Source organism: Ctenopharyngodon idella, chromosome 11, assembly GCF_019924925.1.
Source record: "Ctenopharyngodon idella isolate HZGC_01 chromosome 11, HZGC01, whole genome shotgun sequence".
NCBI lineage: Eukaryota > Metazoa > Chordata > Actinopteri > Cypriniformes > Xenocyprididae > Ctenopharyngodon > Ctenopharyngodon idella.
In genome coordinates this window covers 1,843,044-1,865,957 of record NC_067230.1, presented here as the reverse complement: position 1 = coordinate 1,865,957, position 22,914 = coordinate 1,843,044, and the positions used below count along the sequence as shown (strand labels likewise).

The following is a 22,914-nucleotide window of genomic DNA, read 5'->3' as shown; positions in this document are numbered from 1 at the left end:
TTATGAAGAATGGTACTTAGAAAATTGTTATTTATTAGGTTAAGTTGCATGACATAAATTACAAATTAATAAAGGAATAAAGTGCTGCACTGATTGCTTTACTATGTGTTTTGGTGTAATATTGAATTATGATAATTATGGTGCATTTTTGAAGCAGTGTTGCTGTTTTTTTAATAAAATGGGATCCAAAGTAGCTTTTTTTTTTCTTCTTCAGGATTTTATTAACAAGTAAGAAAAGTTGTGCTTCATTGTAGAATGATGCATGACACTTAGCAAAATATGATGGAAAATATAAACATGGATTCTTCTCCTCATGATCCCTGTCCTCAGGCGAAATATGAAACATGTTATTTTATTTATGTTTAGTGAAGCTGATAAAATTTCAGTCAGTACTCTTATATGATCCTTCACGATAATATTATTAATCATTTGTTTAATAATTTGGGCAAATTAAGGTCTAGTAACTCATCCTGTTACACAGTGGCCCCAAAAGTATTTGGTCATATTTAAAAATGTCTAATATCATTGCATTGTTAACAAAATATTAAACCAAGTGGCATCTGCAAACAAATATTGTTTTGCCATCTGAATTGATATTTTGTTATATAATGCAAATCCATTCATACATTTACATTCGATTTAAATAAATTTTTACATGTTAACTGTGAATATTATAAATAATAACCTGTAACTAAGGATTCTTATTAGCAACCTGTATGTGTAGCTTTGAGAATGACCATACATTTTATTTTTTTATTTATTATAATTTAATAATTTATTCATTATTTTTTATTATTATTATATTTTGTTACATTTCTCTGCTCTCTCCTTGCTTTTTATTCTTGTTTGATCTTATAAATGTCTGGTTTCAAGGAATGTTTGTCTTCATGAGAGAAAAGAGAATGTCTCCATTTCAATTTTTAAACAATTAAGTATTGCTTAGTGTTTATGTATAACATTTATACTTATTTATTATATAAATGTTAAACATAACATTTATTTATTCAATAACTACTGCTCTTTTTTTTTTTTTCATCCTCACTTCATCTCCGATTTCTGCTATTTCACGGCTTCCTCTGTCAACCTCTCAGTCAGTTATGGGTGTGAGACAAAACTGCTGACAGTTTTGAATACCAGACAAACCGGATGTCTTCTGACGGGATCTGGTAAATAGACTTGATCCAGTATTCCTGGAGTAAAGATTCGATCTAACATTTTATTTTGGTCAGCAGTATATCGACACGATCTAACAACTATACATATATACTTGTATATTTAAAAGTTAATTTTGTTACTGTTTTGGGATCACTATAAATGTGCCTGATTGCAGTTGACCCAATACTGCCACCTACTGAAGATTAAAAGTTCTCAATCATGCTCTAAATACTTAAAGGATTAGTCCACTTTCAAATAAAAATTTCCTGATAATTTACTCACCCCCATGTCATCCAAGATGTCCATGTCCTTCTTTCTTCAGTCCAAAAGAAATTAAGGTTTTTGATGAAAACATTCGAGGATTTTTCTCCTTATAGTGGACTTCACTGGTCTCCAAACAGTTGAAGGTCAAAATTACAGTTTTAGTGCAGCTTCAAAGGGCTTTAAACGATCCCAGACGAGGAATAAGGGTCTTATCTAGCTAAACGATTGGTCATTTTCTAAAAAAAAAAAAAAAAAAAAAATGTATATGCTCTATAGGCACAAATGATAGCATCACAAGTGCTTCCACCAGAACGCGATTCCGTATTGTTCAAAAAGCTTACGCTAAATGTCCTACGCCTTCCCTCACAGACATTATAATAAACACCTTCCCTATTCAACTTACGGAACGAACGCGGCGCCAGTTCCGTTTTTTCCGTAAGTTGAATAGGGAAGGCGTAGGACATTTAGTGTAAGCTTTTTAAAGAATACGGAATCGCGTTCTGTTGGAAGCACTTGTGATGCGATCATTTGTGCCTATAAAGATATATTTTGATTTTTTTTTTTTTTTTTTTTATTTAGAAAATGACCGATCGTTTCGCTAGATAAGACCCTTATTCCTCATCTGGTATTGTTTTGCCCTTTGAAGCTGCACTAAAACTGTAATTTTGACCTTCAACCGTTTGGAGACCTTTGAAGTCCAAATAAGGAGAAAAATCCTGGAATGTTTTCATTAAAAACCTTAATTTCTTTTCGACTGAAGAAAGAAGGACATGGACATCTTGGATGACATGGGGGTGAGTATATTATCAGGAATTTTTTTATTTGAAAGTGAACTATTCCTTTAATATCAAAAAAGATGTGGAGGGTTCAGTAAGCGTCCTAAAATGTGTTAAACCACTTTGACATCTCCAAATAACTTGAGTGAGCAACATAGAGACCCTGCTACAATGGTTGTCTTGGAAAACATTTAATAATTAATGTCTCCACAACAAATTGAAAAGTCCCTGACCCCCCTTTGCCTTTGTGTTTGGACAAGAACGTAGCAAGAATACAAGGTAAAATAATTGTATGATTTTATGTATAAAATACGTATGTATATATTACATAACTCAATGTAAAATAATATATCTTATACATCTATTAATTTGAACGATATTGGAGGGAATTATGGAGAGGCGCATTTCACCAGCATCATTATGACAAAAAAAAAAGAATTGTGACATCATAGATGCTTCGATGCAGGAGAGAGATTTGGTGAGTGAGCTGCTTTAACCCTTTGAGCGGTACGGTCCCACATATGGGATTTTTATTTCTGTGCCTCTGGGCATACGGTCCCACATAATGGGACATAATGTTTTTTTTTTTTTTTTTTTTTAAGGTTTCAGACATTTAAATACGCATAAGCACCAGTAAAACAATACATTTAGAATTTATAAAATACACACTGATGTCAGACATCAGTGGAAGCAGCAATAACAATCCATTCAAATATAATTTGCCGACATTTATTCATGTCAGACACACATAATGGGCCTAAGTAACTATAAAGTTTACTCTATTATTCTTCCAGTTCACCAGCCACTTACTTGCATGTACTTTGGGAGAAACTGATGAATTCACGTGCTGTAAATCCGACTGACAGGACTCTGCGAACTGCAGCGCAAACTAAGATGGCGGCGCCCATCTCGCATTATAGATCAAGATAAAGATCATTTATAAAGGTTTTAAAAAGACAAAACAAACTCACTTACACATATTTGAGAATCGGAATATCAGATAGTTGATGACATGGTAAGCAAGTCTGTGAATACTTTAAATAAAAAAGGATAAACAAAATAATAGCGATTCATCCGTCATACAGTGTTATTGTGGCTGCGTTCAGCGCACGTGACACGCATGACGCGTCGCCATGGAAACAGTAAGGGCAAACGTTCTAAAATAACGGTCGCCTTAAAAAAAACTCACTCTAGGGGGGTCAGTTAATATTTTAAACTTCACGCTCAATAGATTTCAATCGTACATTTTTGCTTTTTAAAATCTCCAAAAACGTTCTAGGTTTACTTGCTCGTGACGCTATGAAGATGATTCAGTCGAGGATTTCAAATGTACCATTTTTGGATGGAGCAAACGACATGTATATAACAACTAACAAGAGCAACTTTAAATTAGCGGACAACATCGCCATGCAGAAAAGAGATATTATCCGTCAGCCTGTCTCAGAACATTTACAGCGTGAAGACCACAATGACCTGGGAATGTACCAGACAGAGACAGCGCTGTCCTTCCCATCCCATTCACCAGTACATGTCATCCAGCAAGTGTTAACCCACCTCACGATGCAAAGCACCAACATTAAAATGCATTCTGGGAACAGCTGTGGAGACTTTGAGACCACTCAATCAGACTTCAAGACCCTGCCGATGTCTGCAGCCCAACTAATTCGTCCCACCACTGCAGTCAGGATAGCTCTGCCGGGGAGCAAATGTCCTGAAAGTACGTACAGATCCAGTTACACCGAACATGAAGTGTCCCCAGTCCTCAGGGCACAGGAAACGCTGAACACAGGTAGCCTACTGCATACTCACACGTACCTTTTGTATTTTGTGAGTAGATATAAGATGCTTTCTTTTTATCAATAAGGTGTCGGTTCAAGTCTGAACGAGGACAAAAGGGACCAATTCAGCTCCAGTTATCGTAAGCAGTTCAAGTACAGATGGTGTCCTACTCCTTCTCCTTCTGAGTCCTCGAAGAAGGTAATTCTACAGTGGCTTCAGAGAGTGCCAGTAATGTTGCAGTTCAAAAACATCTTTCTTCTTCTTTCATTTTCTTTTATTCAGCAACGAATCCAGTATTCATCTGTAGCAATGGGAGACCGAGAAAAGATACTGAACAAACAAACAACATACTCCACCTCTTTCAGTGAATCAGGTGCCCACAGGTAAACGTTACTGATTATCCATCGTGCTTCTGCACGCGGCATAAACACAAAACATGTATAAAACCTAACAGGAAAGCTCTATAATAGGGCTGGGCGATACAGCTAAAAAATGTATCACGATATAATATTTCATATTGACCGGTATCGATAATTATTGAACATTTTTTTATAACTTTTTTTTTTCTTTTTTTAAAAAGACCAGTACAAAATAAAAGTTTAAATTTAACCAATGCATTTTTTTAAATTAAGGCAAACAATAATTTTAAAACAAAACAAAATAAAAAAGTAAAATGTAAACAAATCTTTCTTATATTTATATGAAGATTATATAAATAAGTGTTAAAGAAACTTAGAGCTGCACAATTTTGGATAAACTGAGAAACACTTTTTGTTTGTTTCAAACTGAGATTCTGATTCTGAATGAAACTAAACGAAATAACATGTACTTTACCAGAGGTTCTGAGAAAATATTAATTGCTGCAGTCTATTTTAAAATTTTAAATTCATTTGAATTCATTATTTTTTTAAAAATCTGTGTATGATTTAATGACTCTAAATACTCTTGTGTCATTACTGGATGAATCTGTTGAATAAAGATTCAAATACATTTTTGTCTCACTTGTCGCCACCTGGTGGTGAAACAATATAATCGATAAATGCGTCATTTTCAGCGCCAAGTTTCTTTCTTTCTTTTTGATCGATAACATAGACATTACTATTTATATCTGAACTATAAACTTTTATCTCAGTACTTCTGTGATAATTTGAATATTTGTAACACAGAAATAAAGATACTGTGTGATTGAAAGAACTGTTTGTGCAGCTGTTAATACCGACATGACAACTGCTCTCTCAAGACGAACTTTGAAGCAGATCAACTGTAAGACGTAAGGAAACCATGAAACTGCCACACTGACGAGCTGATATGTCCTTTTTATTCACAATCTCTTCGTCGCCGGCTGGTACCGCATTCATTTTCATGTGTTTGTGTGATTTGATCTCACGTGCTGATTGAGCATCTGAACTCCACAGCAACTTGTTTGCGTGTCACTCGTAGCGCATCTGTTTGTGATCCAGGGACGGATCGAGCTAGAGAGTTGTTCATGCAACCGAACTAAATGTCTGTTTACATTTTAACGCATTTAAGTGAAACTATATCGAGAGTTATATCGAACATTTTTTCTATCGTTATCGATGAAGGCGTACCGTCGATAAATATAGATACCGTTTTATCGCCCAGGCCTACTCTATAAATAACATTTGATCACGTCTACTTTACAGTTTGTCATATTAGGTTGAGAGCAGTATGAGAAAAATCTAACAACATAATGTGGATAATCAGAAACTTTTTTTCAACAGCTTTGCTAAATTCAGGGAATATCTGCTTCCCAAGATAAATAAATCTCGGCCCTTCAACCTTCGGGAACTTGCTGATGAAAAATGGATAACAACCTCATCTGAGGAATTTCGTGCACATAAATGTGGTATGTACAATAATTGTATGCCATGTATTTTTTGTTATGCCATATAATGTTCTCAAGCTGTTTAAACCATAGACAGTTTAAAGCATTGCCTCAATATATTAAAAGATAGTTCACCCAAAAATAAAAATTCTGTAATCATTTACTCACTCTCAAGTTGTTCCAAACCTGTATGAATTTTAAGACAAAAAAAAAAAAGAGATATTTTTAAGAATATGGGCCCAATTGACTTCCATAGTTGAAAAAAAAAATACTCTGGAAGTCAATGGGACCCATCAACTGTTTGGTTACAGACATTCTTCAAAATATCTTATTTTGTGTTCAGCAGAAGAAAAAAATCATACAGGTTTGGAACAACTTGAGGGTGAGTAAATGATTTTTGGGTGAACTATTCCTTTAATTAAATGTAATATTTTATTGCTTTTTCAGATTTAATATTATTGTTTTTTAATTAATTAATTAATTTTATTTAATTATTTATTTATTTATTTATTATTATTATTTAATTCTGCTTTCTAAAGACTGAAAATCGTGATATTAATTCAGAAGATTTGTATTCTTTATTATTTTATTTTAAGGGCTTTATATATGAAAATCTATAGCTACCTTTACAGTATATTCCTCACAAGGGGATCATCATATTTGTGTTTACACATTCAGTGCATATATAGTATTAAGAGTTTGGGCTCTCTTTTCAAAAAATGCAAATCCGGTTTATCTGTTCACTGGGCTTTTTTTTCTCATCAAGTCGCAGCATTAGCCAGCAGGTGGTGCCATTTCAAACATTCCTGACTAACTTTTGTGAATTTCATGTAGACTCAATCATCAACATGCCTTCAGCTTCTGCTTTACATTCATCACACACTGGGCAAATCAAGTGAATCACTTTTTTTTTGTTAAACTTTACCTCGTGTTTTGTTTTCACCAGGCCCTATTCACCTAGAGCGCAGAAGTCCGACCCTCAGCTTTGTGTTCAAAGGAGAGATGCTTAAAGGCAACCAAGAAAGACTGTCAACAACAAACCAGAGCTTCTTCCCAAAGGTGTGACCTGTTGCATCTCGCCTCTTGCTTGAAGATGTAAAAACAAAGTGTGTGTTTCCTAACCGAGCGGTGTTTGCCTTATCAGATAGACCGCGCGCAGTTCCCAGTGCATGTGAATGGTGCCAGTATCAGGACTTTGAGCAATGTAAAATTCGGGTGGCCTGATCTGGCTGGAAGATTCTACAGCACAACATCACAGGAGCAGTTCCCATCAAAAGAGGTGGTCCGTCCCAAGCCACCCATCTACCCACCTAGCTATGTGCTGCTTGAGCAAGGTACTTTTGGTTTACTAACCTGCATTTTCATATTGAATAGTCACCTAAAATGACCTGCTCGCATTACTGCACATCATGTCCTTACTCTGTAAAAAGTGTGTATAGGCAGCTGTTACTTTAGACCTATTTCTACCTGATCTGACCCTTAAAACCAAATATTGTCAGGTTGGTTCATATATGTGTATATATATTATTTAAATGTTATTACATCGGGAATATTTTTAGGTTACCTACAACAAACAAAGATTAAATGTTCATTAAAAAAACTCCAAAAATAACATAAAATGTCAACATTTAAATATTTTTTTAATGATCTCTGCAATATATTTATTAATATCAAATATTTCTCTGATCTTCTTGTTTTTTAGCACCAGATCGGATGCTTACAACTGTGCAAAAAGATTTTGTCCCCTTGAACTCTAGAAGACAGGAATTGAGCCCTAGCCAGCTTCAGCAGGTAAAATATTTACATTTCACATCAGATAAACTCCAGTTCACTGGTTTCCCATTTATTCTGCAGTCCATGAAAAGTAAACATAGACATTGGTCTCTTTTTACACTGTCTTGAGCTGTGAGATGGGCCTTGGTGGTGTAAATGTTTAGTTTAAGCCATGTGATAAGTAGTTAACTTAAAAGTCTCCATAAAATTGCAGTGATTATGTCTAAATAGGGCATTTTGTCTGATGCTACCAAATATTTATGAACTGTTTTCCCCCTTTTGGAGGTTGTATAATAGGCCTATTTGTTCAGTTACCTTTGTTGGCTTTAGTCCGGCTAATTGATCATGTTGAAACGGGAAACAAGATCACTCTGATTGGCTTTGTAAACCAGCTCATGGGAAGAAAAACAAAAGTGACAAAGCATATGATGAAGACAAGAGAGCACACAAAGAAGGCGTTTATAATATTACCTTCATCTTCATCTTCACAAGAATATTTTCATAACGGCATAGCTGTATGTAGCCTAATTAATATAAGTGAAGACAAACTGATCAGCATGATTCATATTCAAAATGTTAAGCGAGCGCTGTTTTGTTTACGGTTTGTATATTCACACTTCTAGTTCATGTTCTTTTTTTTTGAATGACAAATACAGACTACTGTCATCTGCTGTTGTGGGCGGTTATTATCTCTCACACAGGCACAGAATGTACATGCTAGTTGGCCGTCGGGTAGTTTTTGCGGTGTGGTCAAGCTTAATTTTTTTGCCCAGATGCAGCCGACGTGAATCGACACCACCCTCGACATTTGTCGCTGATAGTTTTTTTATGTCGATTTGGTGTGTACCGGCCCTTAAGGTGTTATAAGTTTACTAAGTTTTAGAGTGGATCTTGACCTTGTGCTAATCTCTTTCTAGGTTAAAGACAGTCATATCAGGCCCCAGCACAGCAAACATGACTTCAGGACAACCCACAATGAAGCTTTTGTGCCCAAGCCCTGTTGCAAGGCATCCCTGGACAACCCACCCCTACAACACATCAGCCATATGCCGTTTTAAGTCGAAAAACATATAAATTAGAAAAAAAGGTCTCGCTCTAAACAAATGTTTAACGGTTTTAGCACAGGAAAATTAGCTGAAATCCTTCCTCAGCCTATATGCCAGTCTGTGAGTATTATCAGGTGTTTGACCTTAAACACAATCCACAAAATCCAGCTCAACTCCATCATACAATAAGAGCAAATAGAAACAAATACTATTTGTTATTATTTATTGATGAACTTGATTTTGTTGAAATATGTTTTTGATCGCAGACTACCATACAGGGATATTTGTTTAGAGTGCAGATCTTTTTTTGCTTTTGACTTTAAACATTAAAAACTTTTAAAGCATCACTTTTGTCTATGTATGCTCTTAAAAGACAAGGTTCTATATAGAACCTTAAAGGTTCTTGTCAGTTCCTTCATATATAGAACCTTTTTAGGATTCCCATTATGGAATCATTTTATTGATTTAGTTTAATTCATTTTAATTTTATTAGATTTTATGAATTATACAGCTCGTAAACACTTTATCACTAGAAAAAAAATAACCCATTGAATATAAAAGTATTATGAATTATTAAGTATTACTCTATAGGGTTCATTTTCTACATAGAACCTTTTCTTCTAAGAGTGATATGTCCTGTGAAAATCACATCAGAATTTGGCACACAACATCATTACCTCCATAACTATGAGTGAAAAATTCTTATCAGCATAAAAGAGCACTTTGAGGTGTGTTATGACAACAGAACATGTCCTATACAGATCAAATGTGTGTATGTGGAAGCTCAAGGTTAAATGGCAGTCTGGAGCTCATGGTATTAATGACTACAAGAAGTGTTTTGAAGAAGTGTTTTGGGGCAGTAATAGTTAGAGAGTCGAACTTGAAACCCAAAGGTTGTGAGTTCGAGTCTCAGTACCGGCAGGAAGTGAATGAACGGCGCTCATTGAGCAAGGCACCTAACCCACAATCGCTCTCTGGCCACAGCAAAAAACAAAACAAAATAGCTGCCCACTGCTCCTGGTGTGTGTGCACTTGGATGGGTGAAATGCAGAGCACAAATTTACCATACTTGGCTACACGTCACGTCACTAAGTGTGTCAGACGGTGACTAACTCACTGACCTCACACAGCACATTTGGACCATTTAAGGCATGTGCAAAATATCATGGTAGAGTGCCAGAGGTTACCCATTTAAACATAATGCTGTCTGCCAGTGCGTAGCCTCTCCATGCAGGTCTGTGTTTGTGTACTGAAGTGGCATGATCCTCTACCTGCACCTTATTTAAACAGAGCCTGTGTGTTATCAAACCATATGTTGGAGTAATGGTGCCGTGTCGAATTCAGCCTTGCATTCTCACACTCAAACACAAAATCTGCTCCTGTTACAAGTTGTAACCTTGAACTTAAGCTTTTTGGTGTTTATGCAAACACCAATTCAACATTTCATTTTGAGTGATGTTTGATCCTTTGACATGTCTGGTATTACATCTTATTGCCTTTGCAAATCAAAACAGTTAAGAATATTGTCATTATCATGTCATATCATGTATGTGTGGCGGCCGGGGTCCAAAATATTAAGACAATATTAAAAGGGTCCTTCTACTTTGTATGTTTATAATTTAGTAAAATTGTTTTCGTTATAAATTATATTATCAGCATAACAATTTAAATGTAAAAAGAATTTTACTGTTGTATTTGTTGTATGTGTATTTCAGTGTTTAGTAGGCTGTTTGATTTTGTCTCTCTACTCGTGCTGCTTTTTTTGTTTAGACTGAGACCTTTGAAATAGGGCAGAATATTAAATAGCCTATTTTTAACTTATTATGTTGTTTTCTTTGTTTTAAATTGGTTTATTTTCCGATTTAACTAAAAATCTATGTCGTCTCAGACGTTTGAACACCACTTAATCCTGCCCGGCAGGATTACAAAAATAATAATAAAAAAAAAACTGTTAAAATTACTTAGAAAGACAAATATATCGATTAACAACTTTACGTCTTTCCTATGGCTTCAAAAACGCAAGACCCGTTATACACCAAAACATCTGCTCGGAGGCATATTTACGTCAGCGAATGGGCGTGGTTAATACCACAAAAGGGCGTGTGTCTAGTTCTTATTGGCGCACAATCGAAAGTGGGCGGTCCCCTAACAACAGAGTACATTTAACTTTTACTCTCGTTTTGTTGTGGCTTACACGCAGTTTGTGGGTTTTTAAAAAAGTGAAAGGTACGTTCCTCTTGTTTTTGACCTTGCTGTAATGTCACCTATGTAACTTAGTAACGTTTTAACTGATTAACACGGAATTTTAATGACTGTAACCAGTCGACGTTTGAATTAAGCACTGTACTTGCATCTTGGTATATGCATATAACGTCTCTAATCACAAGAGATACATTGTTTATTTTTATGTCTTAAACTCCATATTTTGTGCGTCATAGTTATGGCTTTCCAAAGCTTTAAACTCTTTGCTCTTGAGCTGGACGGTCCGGATGATACTGTGTACAGCAGTGGAGAGATGATCACTGGCGTGGTGGTCCTGGAGCTCAACCGGGAAATCAAAGTCCGAGCCATGAGAGTGCTGGGAAGAGGGGTCGCCACAGCCCACTGGCTGGAAAACCGCAGTGTTGGAGTGAACACAGTCTATAACGACTACACATCCAAGATAACCTATTTCAGGAAGAGACAGCACCTTATCCGAGGTGGGTTTGCATGGATTTATCCACTTTCATTCAAATATTAAGAACCCGTTTGAGTTTCTTTTATCTGTGTAACACAAAAAGAAAAATTAACTTACAAATGGTAACTGATGTTTATCGCAAAAGCTGCCCAAAATCAACATAGGTATCTTAAAAATCATAAAACTCTTGCAGAATATTCCAAATCATCTGAAACATTTTTGTAGTTCGTAAAAACAAAAGTTTTATTTATTTATTGCTGTAACCGTATGGAACAGGAGAACCAGAGTCAGTCTAAATTGTGAACGAAAAATAAGTTTTGTAAACCGGATCAACCGATTCTGTGAACAGATTCGACTCGAACGAATCTTTCGTCCAAGAAAAAAGTCGACATTTCGCAAATACATGTATTTGAGGGAATCCTCTATGAGTTCTGTCAGATGAATAACTATCAATGAATAACCAGGCTACGTACGCAACACAATGGTGAGTTTCCAATCACCATCATATCATATATGGCTCCAAACTATCACTATCATATCATATATGGCTCCAAAAGGCACGCTGTCGTGAGTCATACAAAGATAACAATTTTTGGTTTGCAGAACGTTCTGGAATGTTATAGTTTCTGGTTCCCACAACAGACATCCTAACGTTTTATGTTGGTTAGCCAGGAACGTTTTCTTTACATAAATAGAACATTCCCTGTAGTTTTGGAGAAAGTTCCCCTAATATTCCCAGTACGTTCTTATTTGGTTCCCAAAAAATAACCATATGGGAAGCATATGTGAATGTTAGGGGAACGTTCTTTGTTTGCTTGGTAAGGACTGCTGGTACTTTTATGGTGATATTTATGCCAGTTTTTAGGCTTTACGTTTTCAGGTCACAATTTATTGTGAATACATGAAAATGATGATGAAAGAAAGCCATACAGGTTTGGAATAACACGAGGATGAGTACTTAATGACAAAATGGCGAACTGTCCCTTTAAGGCTTTAAAGCTCTTAAGTGTGAGTGCAGCCATGCTGTAGTTTTGTTGATCCGGCTTCTTCTTCCTGACCTTTAACAGCTGGCACAGGAGTGATAATGCTGAGCAAATGTGTGATGTGGTTAATTATTCAACTGTTTAGGTGGAATACACAAACCACCAACTGCACTTCACAAGCCAAATGCTTGTCAGAAAGGGGATAAAAGCACAGCTATTGTCATTAAAATGAAATCACAATAAAGGCCACTTATGGGTTGATGGGAAGTACTGATTTACAGGTAATCAGGTCATGTTTTACTTCTCTAATACTTAAAAACTTAACATCTTTAACTATCATGTTATATTATGACCTTGATTTCTCTCGATTGTATCTAACAATTCAAATTATACAACAATAACAATAAACAGTATAATTTTGACAACTGTCTGTAATGTTTTAAATATATATATTTTTTACATTATTCAATAATTTGTGACATTATTTTAGGCTACATTTATTTTTACACAAAAACCAAGCTCATCAATTAAATGTACCAAAGTTATTTTAAGAAAAATTATTGAAGAAATATTTCATTTTTAAAAAAAAATAAAACTTTGTTTATAAATAAATTGTACATTTATTAATTACCCAAGTTACCAAAGGTTATCAGAATATAAACAGACAGCACTAAAACTTTATTTTCAGTGATGAAGAGAAATGAGGCAGTGGATAGATAGATCAGCCATCACAGCCAATGTTTTGTCAGATATCACAACTGACAATGAAGAGTCCTTTAGGGAATATGATTATTAATATGCATTTCAGGCACTGCCTTATGTCTGCTCGTATTTGAGGGTAAATTAATTGGTCGATATTTATCTGTTTTGTATCTTCTGCAGATTAAAGTTGGTTCTTGTTTCAGTTTAAAAATAGATTGTCAACAATTTTCTGTTTTTATTTTTAAATATCATAAAATAGTAGTTTTTTTTCTTCCCTTTTTGTGTACATTTTAGTGGTATTATCTATCAATCATCTGTCGCCATGACTCTATATATCGCTACTGGCATCTGCTATGAACAACCATATTGGTCGACACTTTTGTGAGAGCAGTGATGCAGGCATCCAAACGGCACATGTTTTTTTTTTCCATACTTGTGGATATTGAGACCTAGTTTTGTTACGTGATTACATACCGCAGTGTCAGTTTAAGAAATTGTACGGCCTGGGTTGCTTATCGTTATCTAAATAAACAGCTTGTTTCTTGGCAGCACAGACGTGACAGTCCTCACGTTGTAATTTCAATTTAACACAACTAGGGGGAGAACGAACCACACTGACAACTGTAGGAGTCCCTAAAATCAGTGCCGCGAATCCGCCACAAGAGAGCGATACGTGAACTCTTTTTCGCTGGTAACAAAGAAGCAAGTTGTTTTGTTCTTTAACTGTCTTAGAAAAGTGTTTACACTTTTGTTCGACAACCTTTTTGGCAAACACTTTTTTGCAAGTTTGCAATTCATATTCTTTTTGCAGTGTCACTAATTTCTGGAGCTTGAGCTAAAATGGTTTGCGTTTAAATCCTTATTTGTATTATCGTATTATGCAAAGGAAGTTCACATATGCATATCTTTCATAAAAATGATTGACAAGAAAGTAGCACAACAGCGAAGAATGAACCAGTTTTTGTTTTTCTGAACTTCTTCACGGGGAGGTTCCTCTGGTTCGGGCATGCTCAGTCAGCTTGTTTTTGTCTAAGAACCTGTAAGCATCAATCATCCGAGCTCTCCATCCACACCCAGTTAAGATGTTTATGAGCAGGCAGCGATTCCTGCCATAGGCCTTACATAATAAAATCAGTAAGACCGCCCACAAGAGTTAAAGGCCGACCAGGGAACATGCACAGCTTCAGTTTTGTTTTGAAACTGAAGGAAGAACAGCTTCCTTGCACTCGAATGCACCCTCTCGCTCTTTGTTTGACTTTACACGTCTGAAGGCGACATATTTTAAGGGCTGCACTTGGAAAACTTTTGCAAGACCAAAGATGATTTTCGACAAGCTGAAAAAGTTCGATATCGTGTTTGATTCTCCGGAGATGGACAGTCCTCCGGTGTTCAGTAGTGGAGATGTTGTCTCAGGGAAGGTTGTGCTCGAGCCTCTCGGCGGAGAGTAAAGTCGAGTCGCTGAAGTTGCATGCAGAAGGTTTCGCTAAAGTTCACTGGACCGAGTCTCGCAGCGCTGGGTCCAGCACAGCGTACACGCAGAACTACAGCGATGAAGTGGAGTACCTGAACCGCAGAGAAGTGCTCCTGCAGGCAGGTCAGTCATTCACAGCCAGAGATAATCTAAAGCTAGTGGGCTGCCTTATTAGACAGTGCTGGGAGTCGAAGACGAGATGTTTTGCGCGTGCAAAAGTGTCCAAACATCCCAGTTAAACCCTTTTCCTCTGTTAGTCAATATGAGTAGACTCTTAAAGGAGTTCATCCCAAAATAAAAATAGAAATTTTGTTTTTACTCACCTTGTGGTGTTCTAAAACCGCATGACTTCATTTCTCACGTGGGACGTGATTTAAAAAACACATTAGCCATTCTTTTCAGTATAATGAAAGTGAAAGATGAATAAAGCTATCATAAAAACAGTCGACTCCTTTTATAGTCTTACCTTTAGTTAATGTTAATCATTAGACGATTGATTAAAAAGAACAGAACTCGATAACGAATCATTCAGAACCGTTTTTCAATTGGATTAATCGATTAGTTTAACATATTCGAATTAAACAATCGTTCACTAATCTGGTATCGTTGCATTCTTGTGAACGGTAGATGTCAAGATTGATAACGACTTAGATTTGTCTGTTCTTCACTCAAAACATACGATGTTTCTATATAACTTTATATAATACATTTTATTGTGTGTGGTGTGCGTTTAGTTTGAGTGAACTTGTACACTTAACATGCTTCGACAGCAGTTTGGTTAATGTGTAAACTAATCATTATGGTGAGCAGTATTTATGGCTGTTGAATAAACTAATTCAGTTATTATTCAAGAGGCTGTTGAATGAGAGAAATATTTTAGAGAAAGTTCTACCTTATGCCTTTTATAACTTACAAAATATTAACCTGAAGGTTAATGTTTTTGTGACAGACAAAGATACCATATTTCATAGTGATTTCTGGTATCAGCAGTTGGTGTCATGTTTTGTCATATCATTAAGCATTTTTGACACTAGTACTCTTGGTATTGTGTTTTTATGACTTATTGGTGGTGCAATTATCTTTCTTTACTTTTATTCCCCTCCAGATAATGGAGAATTGACAGTCCTGCCTGCCGGGAGACACGAGTACCCTTTCAGTTTTCAGCTACCAGAGGAGTAAGTGTTTGCTGCTTTTATTAGTCTTATATAAATGTTATCAGAGAGCTTTATTTGGAAAGTTTCACAAGGAAATAAGCTTTAATGTAAGTGTTTTGTCTGTCAGAACTCTAGTGACGTCCTTTGAAGGGAAGCATGGCAGCATTCGATACTGGGTGAAGGTTAAGCTGCATCGCCCATGGGCCACCGTCAAGAAGATCAAGAAAGAGTTCACGGTTATCGAGCCCATTGACATCAACACACCTAGTTTACTCGTAAGTGCTCAGATTATCTGTTGCTTTGTCATTTTCTCTTCATAATTTTGGTGGCATGTGCACTAAATTTGACATTTTACTTCAGGCACCTCAAGCTGGAACCAAAGAGAAGATGGCCCGCATCTGGTACCGCAACTGTGGGCAGGTGTCAATCACTGCAAAGATCGACCGAAAGGGCTACACACCAGGTGAGGATAGGAACCTACCATCACATATAAGACATACTCAAGTTCTCGCTGTGGAAACTCTTAACATGTGGTTATTACTCTCCAGGAGAAGTGATTCCAGTCTTCGCTGAATTCGATAACTCTACTTCTCGCTCCGTGGTGCCAAAAGCTTTAATCACCCAGACACAGACCTTCATTGCCAGAGGCACCATGAAGCAAAAACGAGCCGTGGTGGCCACACTTTGTGGGGACATAGTTGGCCCACACCGCAGGGAGACCTGGCATGGCCGAGCCATCAAAATCCCTCCTGTAGGCCCCTCCATTCTGCAGTGTCGCATCATCAAAGTAGAATATATGCTCAGGGTGAGTTTGTTGGACCTTCATACTACAGAACTTTTGACCAATCTTTTGAATCATCTTACTAAACATTGCTTATTATTTTTGTAGGTGTGTGTTGACGTTCCTGGGACGTCCAAGCTTTCCTTGGAACTTCCGCTGGTGATGGGCACAATCCCTCTGCATCCGTTCGGCAGTCGCACATCTAGCATCAGCAGCCAGTACAGCGTGAACATGGAGTGGCTTCGCATGGCCATCCCTGAGCAACCTGAGCGTAAGTAAATGCCCAACCCTAGGTTTCATTCTCTTTCATCCGACTGAAAGTGATGTCATACAGTGAAATATCTGTCACTCACCTTGAGTCTTGTTTTTTAACCACAGCTCCTCCAGAATATAGCTCTGTTGTCACAGAAGAGGAAGCAGTCCAGAATTCCACATCAGTCCAACCTGAAGAAGACCTCAGCGGCATACTGCAGCGCTCCCTCATGGCCTATGTACAGGAGTTCAGATTACGCCCACCTCCAGTGTACAGCGAGGTGAGCAGATGGTTACATTCAAGACAATATATATAAGACAGCAGTTCTCAATTGGTTTTACTTCAGAAGGGACCCAAAAATTGGTTATCGACCCAAAAAAAAAAAAAAAGTTTGGAAGCCTGTTTCTACCTCAGAGTAAAAAAAACCAAAGAACTTTTTTTTTTTTTTTTTTTTTTAGTTTAGTTTTTTCACACTTTTTTTTTTTTTTTTTTTTTTTTTTTTTTTTTAAATCTCACATTGTCACTGTATCTCGCAACTTTGTCTTGTGATTTTTCCATAATTGCAAATTATATACTGTATTTTCAGCTTTAAATCTCCCAATTTTGACTTTATTGCGATTTTAATACCACAATTGCGACTTTATTTCTCATAATTCCAACTTTAGCTCACAATTTAACTTTGTTTTCTAACATTCTCCTACAGTTAACTTTATTTTTTACTTTGAGGCAGAAACAGTGTTTCCTGCCTAAAATCAAATATTAAAATATATCAATATTTTACTACAAGCAATGACACAAAATAGGTGTCTTCCAAATTTGGCTAGTGACTGCAAAGTAACAAATTCATTTGCATCAAATGGCCTGTTCACACCTGGTATTAAGATGTGTTTTGGTTGATCGGATCACAAGTGGACGATGTTAAATACAAGTGTAAACGGGGTCTAAAACGTTTTGAGCTTGTCCACTTTCAACCACTTCCAGAGTAGTCGAAAACACATTGTTGTGGTCGAATGCGTTTGCCACAAAAGACCGCCTACTCTACGCCTACTGACCTAAACATTATGTGAAATGCGCTTACCAGATGGAATGTGTCTCCTTCATCTACTTGTGATCCAATTGACCAAAATACATCTTGATACCAGGGCCAGATATTGAGTTTGATTAGATGTGCAGTCTTTGACAACAACAAACAAGATACATGAAGCGTTTTGTTCTAATTTATTCTTTCCCTGCAACCCACTGGTATATGAATCTGGTATATTTTTCGAAAAGCATCATATTCCAAATGTTCTGATTTGTTTTGTTTTTCTCATCATAGGTGGACCCAAACCCTCAGCCCTTCACCAACATGCGTCCTCGTTGCATGACCTGTTGAACTCTCTGCCAGCTGAGCATCACTTGATGTTTGAAACAAAAGCCGAGATTTGATTCTCCTGGACGCCTCTCTGACTGAGACTGGTACTTGTTCCTCGTACGAGCCGTTCGCATCTGTGCTTCCTGCAGTGGGGCCGAGAGAGGAGGAGATGTCTGGACTAGGCGAGGCAGAGCGCTTTCAACAAACAAAGAGGACATTCAGTACCGGGGCGAACAAAGGTTCTGCCCATGTTTGTGTCTCAAAGAGCGATCAGACTCTGTTCTGTGCCTAGAATGATTCGTAGCCTGTTGCACCTGTACGTAGAATCAGGGAATTTTGGGCATGATCACTAGAGAATTATGGGTGGGAAGCCATTCAGAGATACTACCCATAGTGCCTTACTTTGCTGTGAATGAGGGCTGAGACCCTCTTAACCAGCTGCAGTCTGCCACCATAGATGTTAGCAGGCATATGTGATGCCGTCCTCTCCCACAACTGTATCATCACGTACAGCACGTTTGGTGTTGATATAAGCCAAAGAGATTGGTTTAATGTTCATGTGTGCACTGGTAATTCTATGCAAAAGGGAAAACTTAAAGCTTTAAAGAAATAATGAGGGGGAAATTTCAAATGTCAATCCTGAAAGTAGTAAATTGCATTCTTCGCCCCCCTCGGAGTGGGAAAGAACATCTCCGCTCCAACTTGTTGTTGGTATAAGTTTCATCTGGCTTGACAAAGGTCAAGTCTGTGACCTGGAATGTCTTAATGTCTTGCTGAATGTGTCTGTATAACCAAGGATAACTTTTCTTTGCGCAAAAACATTGTTTTTCTTTGTCATTTTTCTTGAGGTAACGAAATGTAGGGCTAGAACAGCCCCTGACAGTGAGCTTTACAAATAATGGGGAAAAAGACAGAGCCATGTGTATCCAAGGTGCCTTTTTTTTTTTTCTTTTTTTTTTTTTTAGAAATAACGATGAACAACTACAGGGATTATGTCACGTTAAGCTTTCCTAGTGTTACGACTCCCTGAAGTGTCCTTACAAACATTCCAAAAATACCACAGACTTGCTTCATTTCCAAATGATGAAAAAGTGTAACTTCAGGTTAAAGACAGTGATTGTTTATGGCACTCATTTCAAATGAATGTATTTTATAGATTTTGTTGTTGTTGAAATTTGTGACAAGTATATTTTTTGTTAACTACTTTTAAGTAAATAAAAAAAGAAAAACATATGAATATGGTGTTTTATTTCATATGAATTTGGAAATAATTATAATGGAATGTTTCATTACTTATAATATTATCATTTTTAATATTACACAAAGGATAGGTACAGTATAAGCAACATATTTGCTTCAGCTTATTTCAGCACAACAAAAGTTTTAGTTCAAAATACATTACTTGTAAGGTGCATTCAGAGTTCATCACTCATATACAATTATTTGACATGAAAAATTTGTTTTCCGTCCAAGAGAATGTCAGAGGACTACAGCAGTTTTCATGGGGGTTGTGCTTTTACTATATATAACATAAGTAGAGCCTGAGGCACAGAGTGTCCTTTTTCCTGCTGTGTTGTTTTCTGAAATGCTTCCATTCTTTCACAATCCCATAATTACTTATTCAAAATTGAACCTCATAAAAAAAAAAAAAAAAAAAAAAAATCTTACGGGAACGAGGTTAATAATGTATCTTGTATCATGATTCAAATCTATAAACACACAGCATCATAGAACTGCATTCTTTTGCCATTAATACACCTTTGTTTTGGAAGACATGAAAAGTTTTTATGATTTGAACATGGCATTGTATCAGGGTCACCTGATCCTGTAAGCATAACACATGGTGCTTTCATAAGTGACTCACAGTAAAATCACTTATCATAAAGAACCTGCCCTACAATAAAAGGTACCTCACAAAGGATCTTTATTTTTCCATTTATAACAATTTAAAGACCTTTGAGCTCATGACTAACAAAAGCAAATGAGACTGTGGAGCTACATGCCTTATTTTACAGTAGATAATGTTGTGTATAATGTATACCCGTGTGTGTTTGTGTAAAGTTTCAGCCCCAGCACTGCTGATTCATCTGTTGGTCTTCTTTTCTTCACAAAACAAAAAACTGGGTCAAATAAGATATTCAATGAAGAAAAATGTAGGTCTGATCTGATTTTATTGGTAATTTATTAGATTGTGAGGTAGATTATTATTACATTTTGATAAAGATTGTGAAAACATTTGAAATATCATGTGCTGATAAATCATACACAGTAAGACAAGACACGTGTGTAAAGTTCTCACAGAATGCGTTCTTGAATTTAAAGGGTTTGTTCACCCAAAAATGAAAATCGTCATCATTTACTCACCCTCATGTCATTCCAAACTCGTGAGACTTTCGTTCATCTTCAGAACACAAATGAAGATCTTTTTAATGCAATCTGAGAGATTTCTATCCCTCCACTGACATCTACATACCCACCACTTTGATGCTTCAAAAACGATCGTAAAACTAATCCATATGAATCGAACAGTTTTGTCCAAATTTTCTGAGACACGATCACTTCTTATGACGAAAAGGTTGAATTTACGCCTTTATTCACATATAAACATTCATCAGCAAACATTAACAGAAGCACAACTTGACGCGTGAGCCGTGAGAACAAACCTCATTGGTTCTTGCGGGAGCTCAAGCGTGCTGTGTAACACACAAGAATGAACCTCATTGGTTCTCACATGTCAAGCAAACATGCTTGAGCTTCTGTTTACCATCATTTATGTGTGCATTGATGAATGTTTATATGTGAACATAAGCCTGAATTAAACCTGTTCATTATTATAAAGCGATCAATCTCTTCAGAAAATACGGACTAAACCACTCAATTCATATGGATTAGTTTTATGACGTCTTTATGAACTTTTTGAAGTATCAAAGTGGTAGTTGCATAGACCGTCAATGGAGGGACAGAAATCTCTCAGATTTCATTAAAAATATTTTCATTTATGTTCTGAAGATGAACAAAAGTCTTACAGGTTTGGAACAACATGAGGGTGAGTAAATGATTTTTCAGAATTTTCATTTTGGGGTGAACTAACTCTTTAAAAATGAGAGAAGTCACTTGACGGAATAAAAAAGAATTCAGCTCTTGACACAGTTTTAAAAGTTGAACTACTTTTAACTTAAAATGGTGTTTAAAAAACATAGTGAATCGCAGTAAAACGTTCAAATACAGTGTGTCCGTCTAGCACAAGTTTACGCAGAAAAACAAAAAGCAGCTAAATGAAACTCAAAACGCATTCTAAATAAATTGTAGGCCAAATTTTATGTTGACTTTATCCTGTAAGATACTGGTGTGTGATTGACAACATAATAATTGAGTAAAGGACATATACAGAAAACAAAACAAAACAAAACAAAAATTCCCAAATCAAGATTAAGCACAGATTAGAGGTTTAGAAGTTAAACAAGTTTTAAAGCAAACAGAGAATTTGCTTCCTAAAATAGTTTTCTACAGATGAATCTGTAAACAGTATGTTTGGTATAAAATAAAACTCCAGTTAAACAGGTGTAGCGACACTCAAGAAATAACAATATTTTCGGCCTGAAAGCTTTACTAAAGATGATAAAACTTTAAGCATGCATAAATGCAATTTAATTATGTCTTAAATATGTTTTTGGCACATTCATCTTATGGTCTAAATATGTCTACAGGCACAAGAAAACATTTGAAATCAAAAAGAAGTCACTTCATTAAACTGCACAAACAATTCAGCAGTGATATTTGCGTCTATCTGTCCTTAGAGAGGCTTCCTTAAATGGAGACATGACGTTCAAGGCTGTGCATCTGGGTGTGAGACCCTTGTTGACTTCACACGGGCGGATCAGTTTGCTGTGAAGCCCGGGGACTTCATGGAAACCAAGGAAACTTAAGGGGCAGATCAAGAGGCTACTATTACAGTCAAGGAATCTCCAAAAATATCCAGACATTCACGCAGACGAAAAACAACACATTTCTTGACCTTGTTTATGCCCATTTATGACTTAAAACGCACTTGTTTTGGTTTGGTTTGTATCTCGAACACATTTGGAGGTTCTGAAGGCTGAGTTGTTTATTGCCTTTCCAGCTGCCTCTTCGCTTTGTTCTCTTTGGACAGCACTGAGCTTTGTCCGTTTCCCGAAAATTATGCTGAATCAAATTGCCAAATAGATTAAGTCAGATTTTTCCCACTGATGTGGTACTAGGAGGCGTTTAGCCCCAAACCAAAACACTTGTGTTATCATTATCATTGCAAAGGATAAAAAAACATAATAAAGCAAAACTTATGCTTGAACTATTTGCATTTAACATTCTGCACTTGGATCTTGGCACAATTATGAATCAAGAGAAGGGGCTAAGGCCAGGAATTAAGTGTCGTTGGTATATTCCTGCATGCACATGAGCAAACACTGTTGATATGGGCGACAATTGTTAAATGCGTCAAAAGCACATGCATGTTACTTCCCCCATCAGGCTGTGCTGCACGTGGCGACGTGTTCCACCTCCGCTCCTGGCTCGTGTCCAGGTCTCAGACAGAGCTGTGAAGCTATGGTAAATATTGTGAGGAATGTATGGAGGGGCTGAGAAGGAATGTATTTACCTCGGGTCAAAAGAAAGTTTCGTACATATCTTTCCTTGGTGAATTGAAAAAGCATAAACAAAATGTGTTTGCAGCTTTTGTACTGCAATTGCACAATTGCAATACTAGAGGAACAGGATGTTCTTCAAGATTATTTCTCCCTCTCTTTTGCTCTCAAAAGTGGTGGTCAAACTTCTCCAGAACCACAGTCTTCTAAAAAACAACCGCCATTTCCCTTCGGTAATTCATTATAGGTAGTATTCCATTGTACTCTAAGTTTTACAACCA

At 36.6% G+C, this 22,914-nt stretch overlaps 2 protein-coding genes across 3 annotated transcripts; both read left to right on the top strand.

The window, feature by feature from the left end:
• The first annotated feature begins 78 nt into the window (after window positions 1-78).
• Window positions 79-10,456, top strand: si:dkey-13m1.5 (uncharacterized). 2 transcript variants are annotated; one of them, XM_051912962.1, is made up of 8 exons: window positions 79-3,984; window positions 4,060-4,172; window positions 4,257-4,357; window positions 5,717-5,841; window positions 6,767-6,879; window positions 6,965-7,154; window positions 7,523-7,611; window positions 8,511-10,456. In XM_051912962.1, exons 1-8 carry the CDS (start codon window positions 3,495-3,497, stop codon window positions 8,649-8,651), a joined length of 1,362 nt encoding a protein of 453 aa, XP_051768922.1. In that variant the 5' UTR covers window positions 79-3,494; the 3' UTR covers window positions 8,652-10,456. The 2 variants fall into 2 exon arrangements, with proteins under 2 accessions (XP_051768922.1, XP_051768921.1); XM_051912961.1 differs by having other exon boundaries at window positions 4,060-4,357.
• Window positions 10,457-13,887: 3,431 nt separating this feature from the next.
• On the top strand, window positions 13,888-19,247 carry arrdc2 (arrestin domain containing 2). The gene is given in 9 exon segments (XM_051912967.1): window positions 13,888-14,431; window positions 14,433-14,595; window positions 15,578-15,647; window positions 15,754-15,901; window positions 15,987-16,089; window positions 16,175-16,431; window positions 16,516-16,678; window positions 16,786-16,940; window positions 17,979-19,247. Coding segments are annotated over 9 exon segments (1,227 nt in total). The 5' UTR covers window positions 13,888-14,320; the 3' UTR covers window positions 18,036-19,247.
• The last annotated feature ends 3,667 nt before the right edge of the window (window positions 19,248-22,914 follow it).

Coding starts and splice junctions, on each gene's coding strand:
- si:dkey-13m1.5 (XM_051912961.1), top strand. CDS start 3,495: ATGAAGATGATTCAGTCGAGGATTTCAAATGTACCATTTTTGGATGGA. Junction 3,985..4,059: donor ACAGGAAACGCTGAACACAG/GTAGCCTACTGC, acceptor TTTATCAATAAG/GTGTCGGTTCAAGTCTGAAC. Junction 6,880..6,964: donor ACCAGAGCTTCTTCCCAAAG/GTGTGACCTGTT, acceptor TTGCCTTATCAG/ATAGACCGCGCGCAGTTCCC.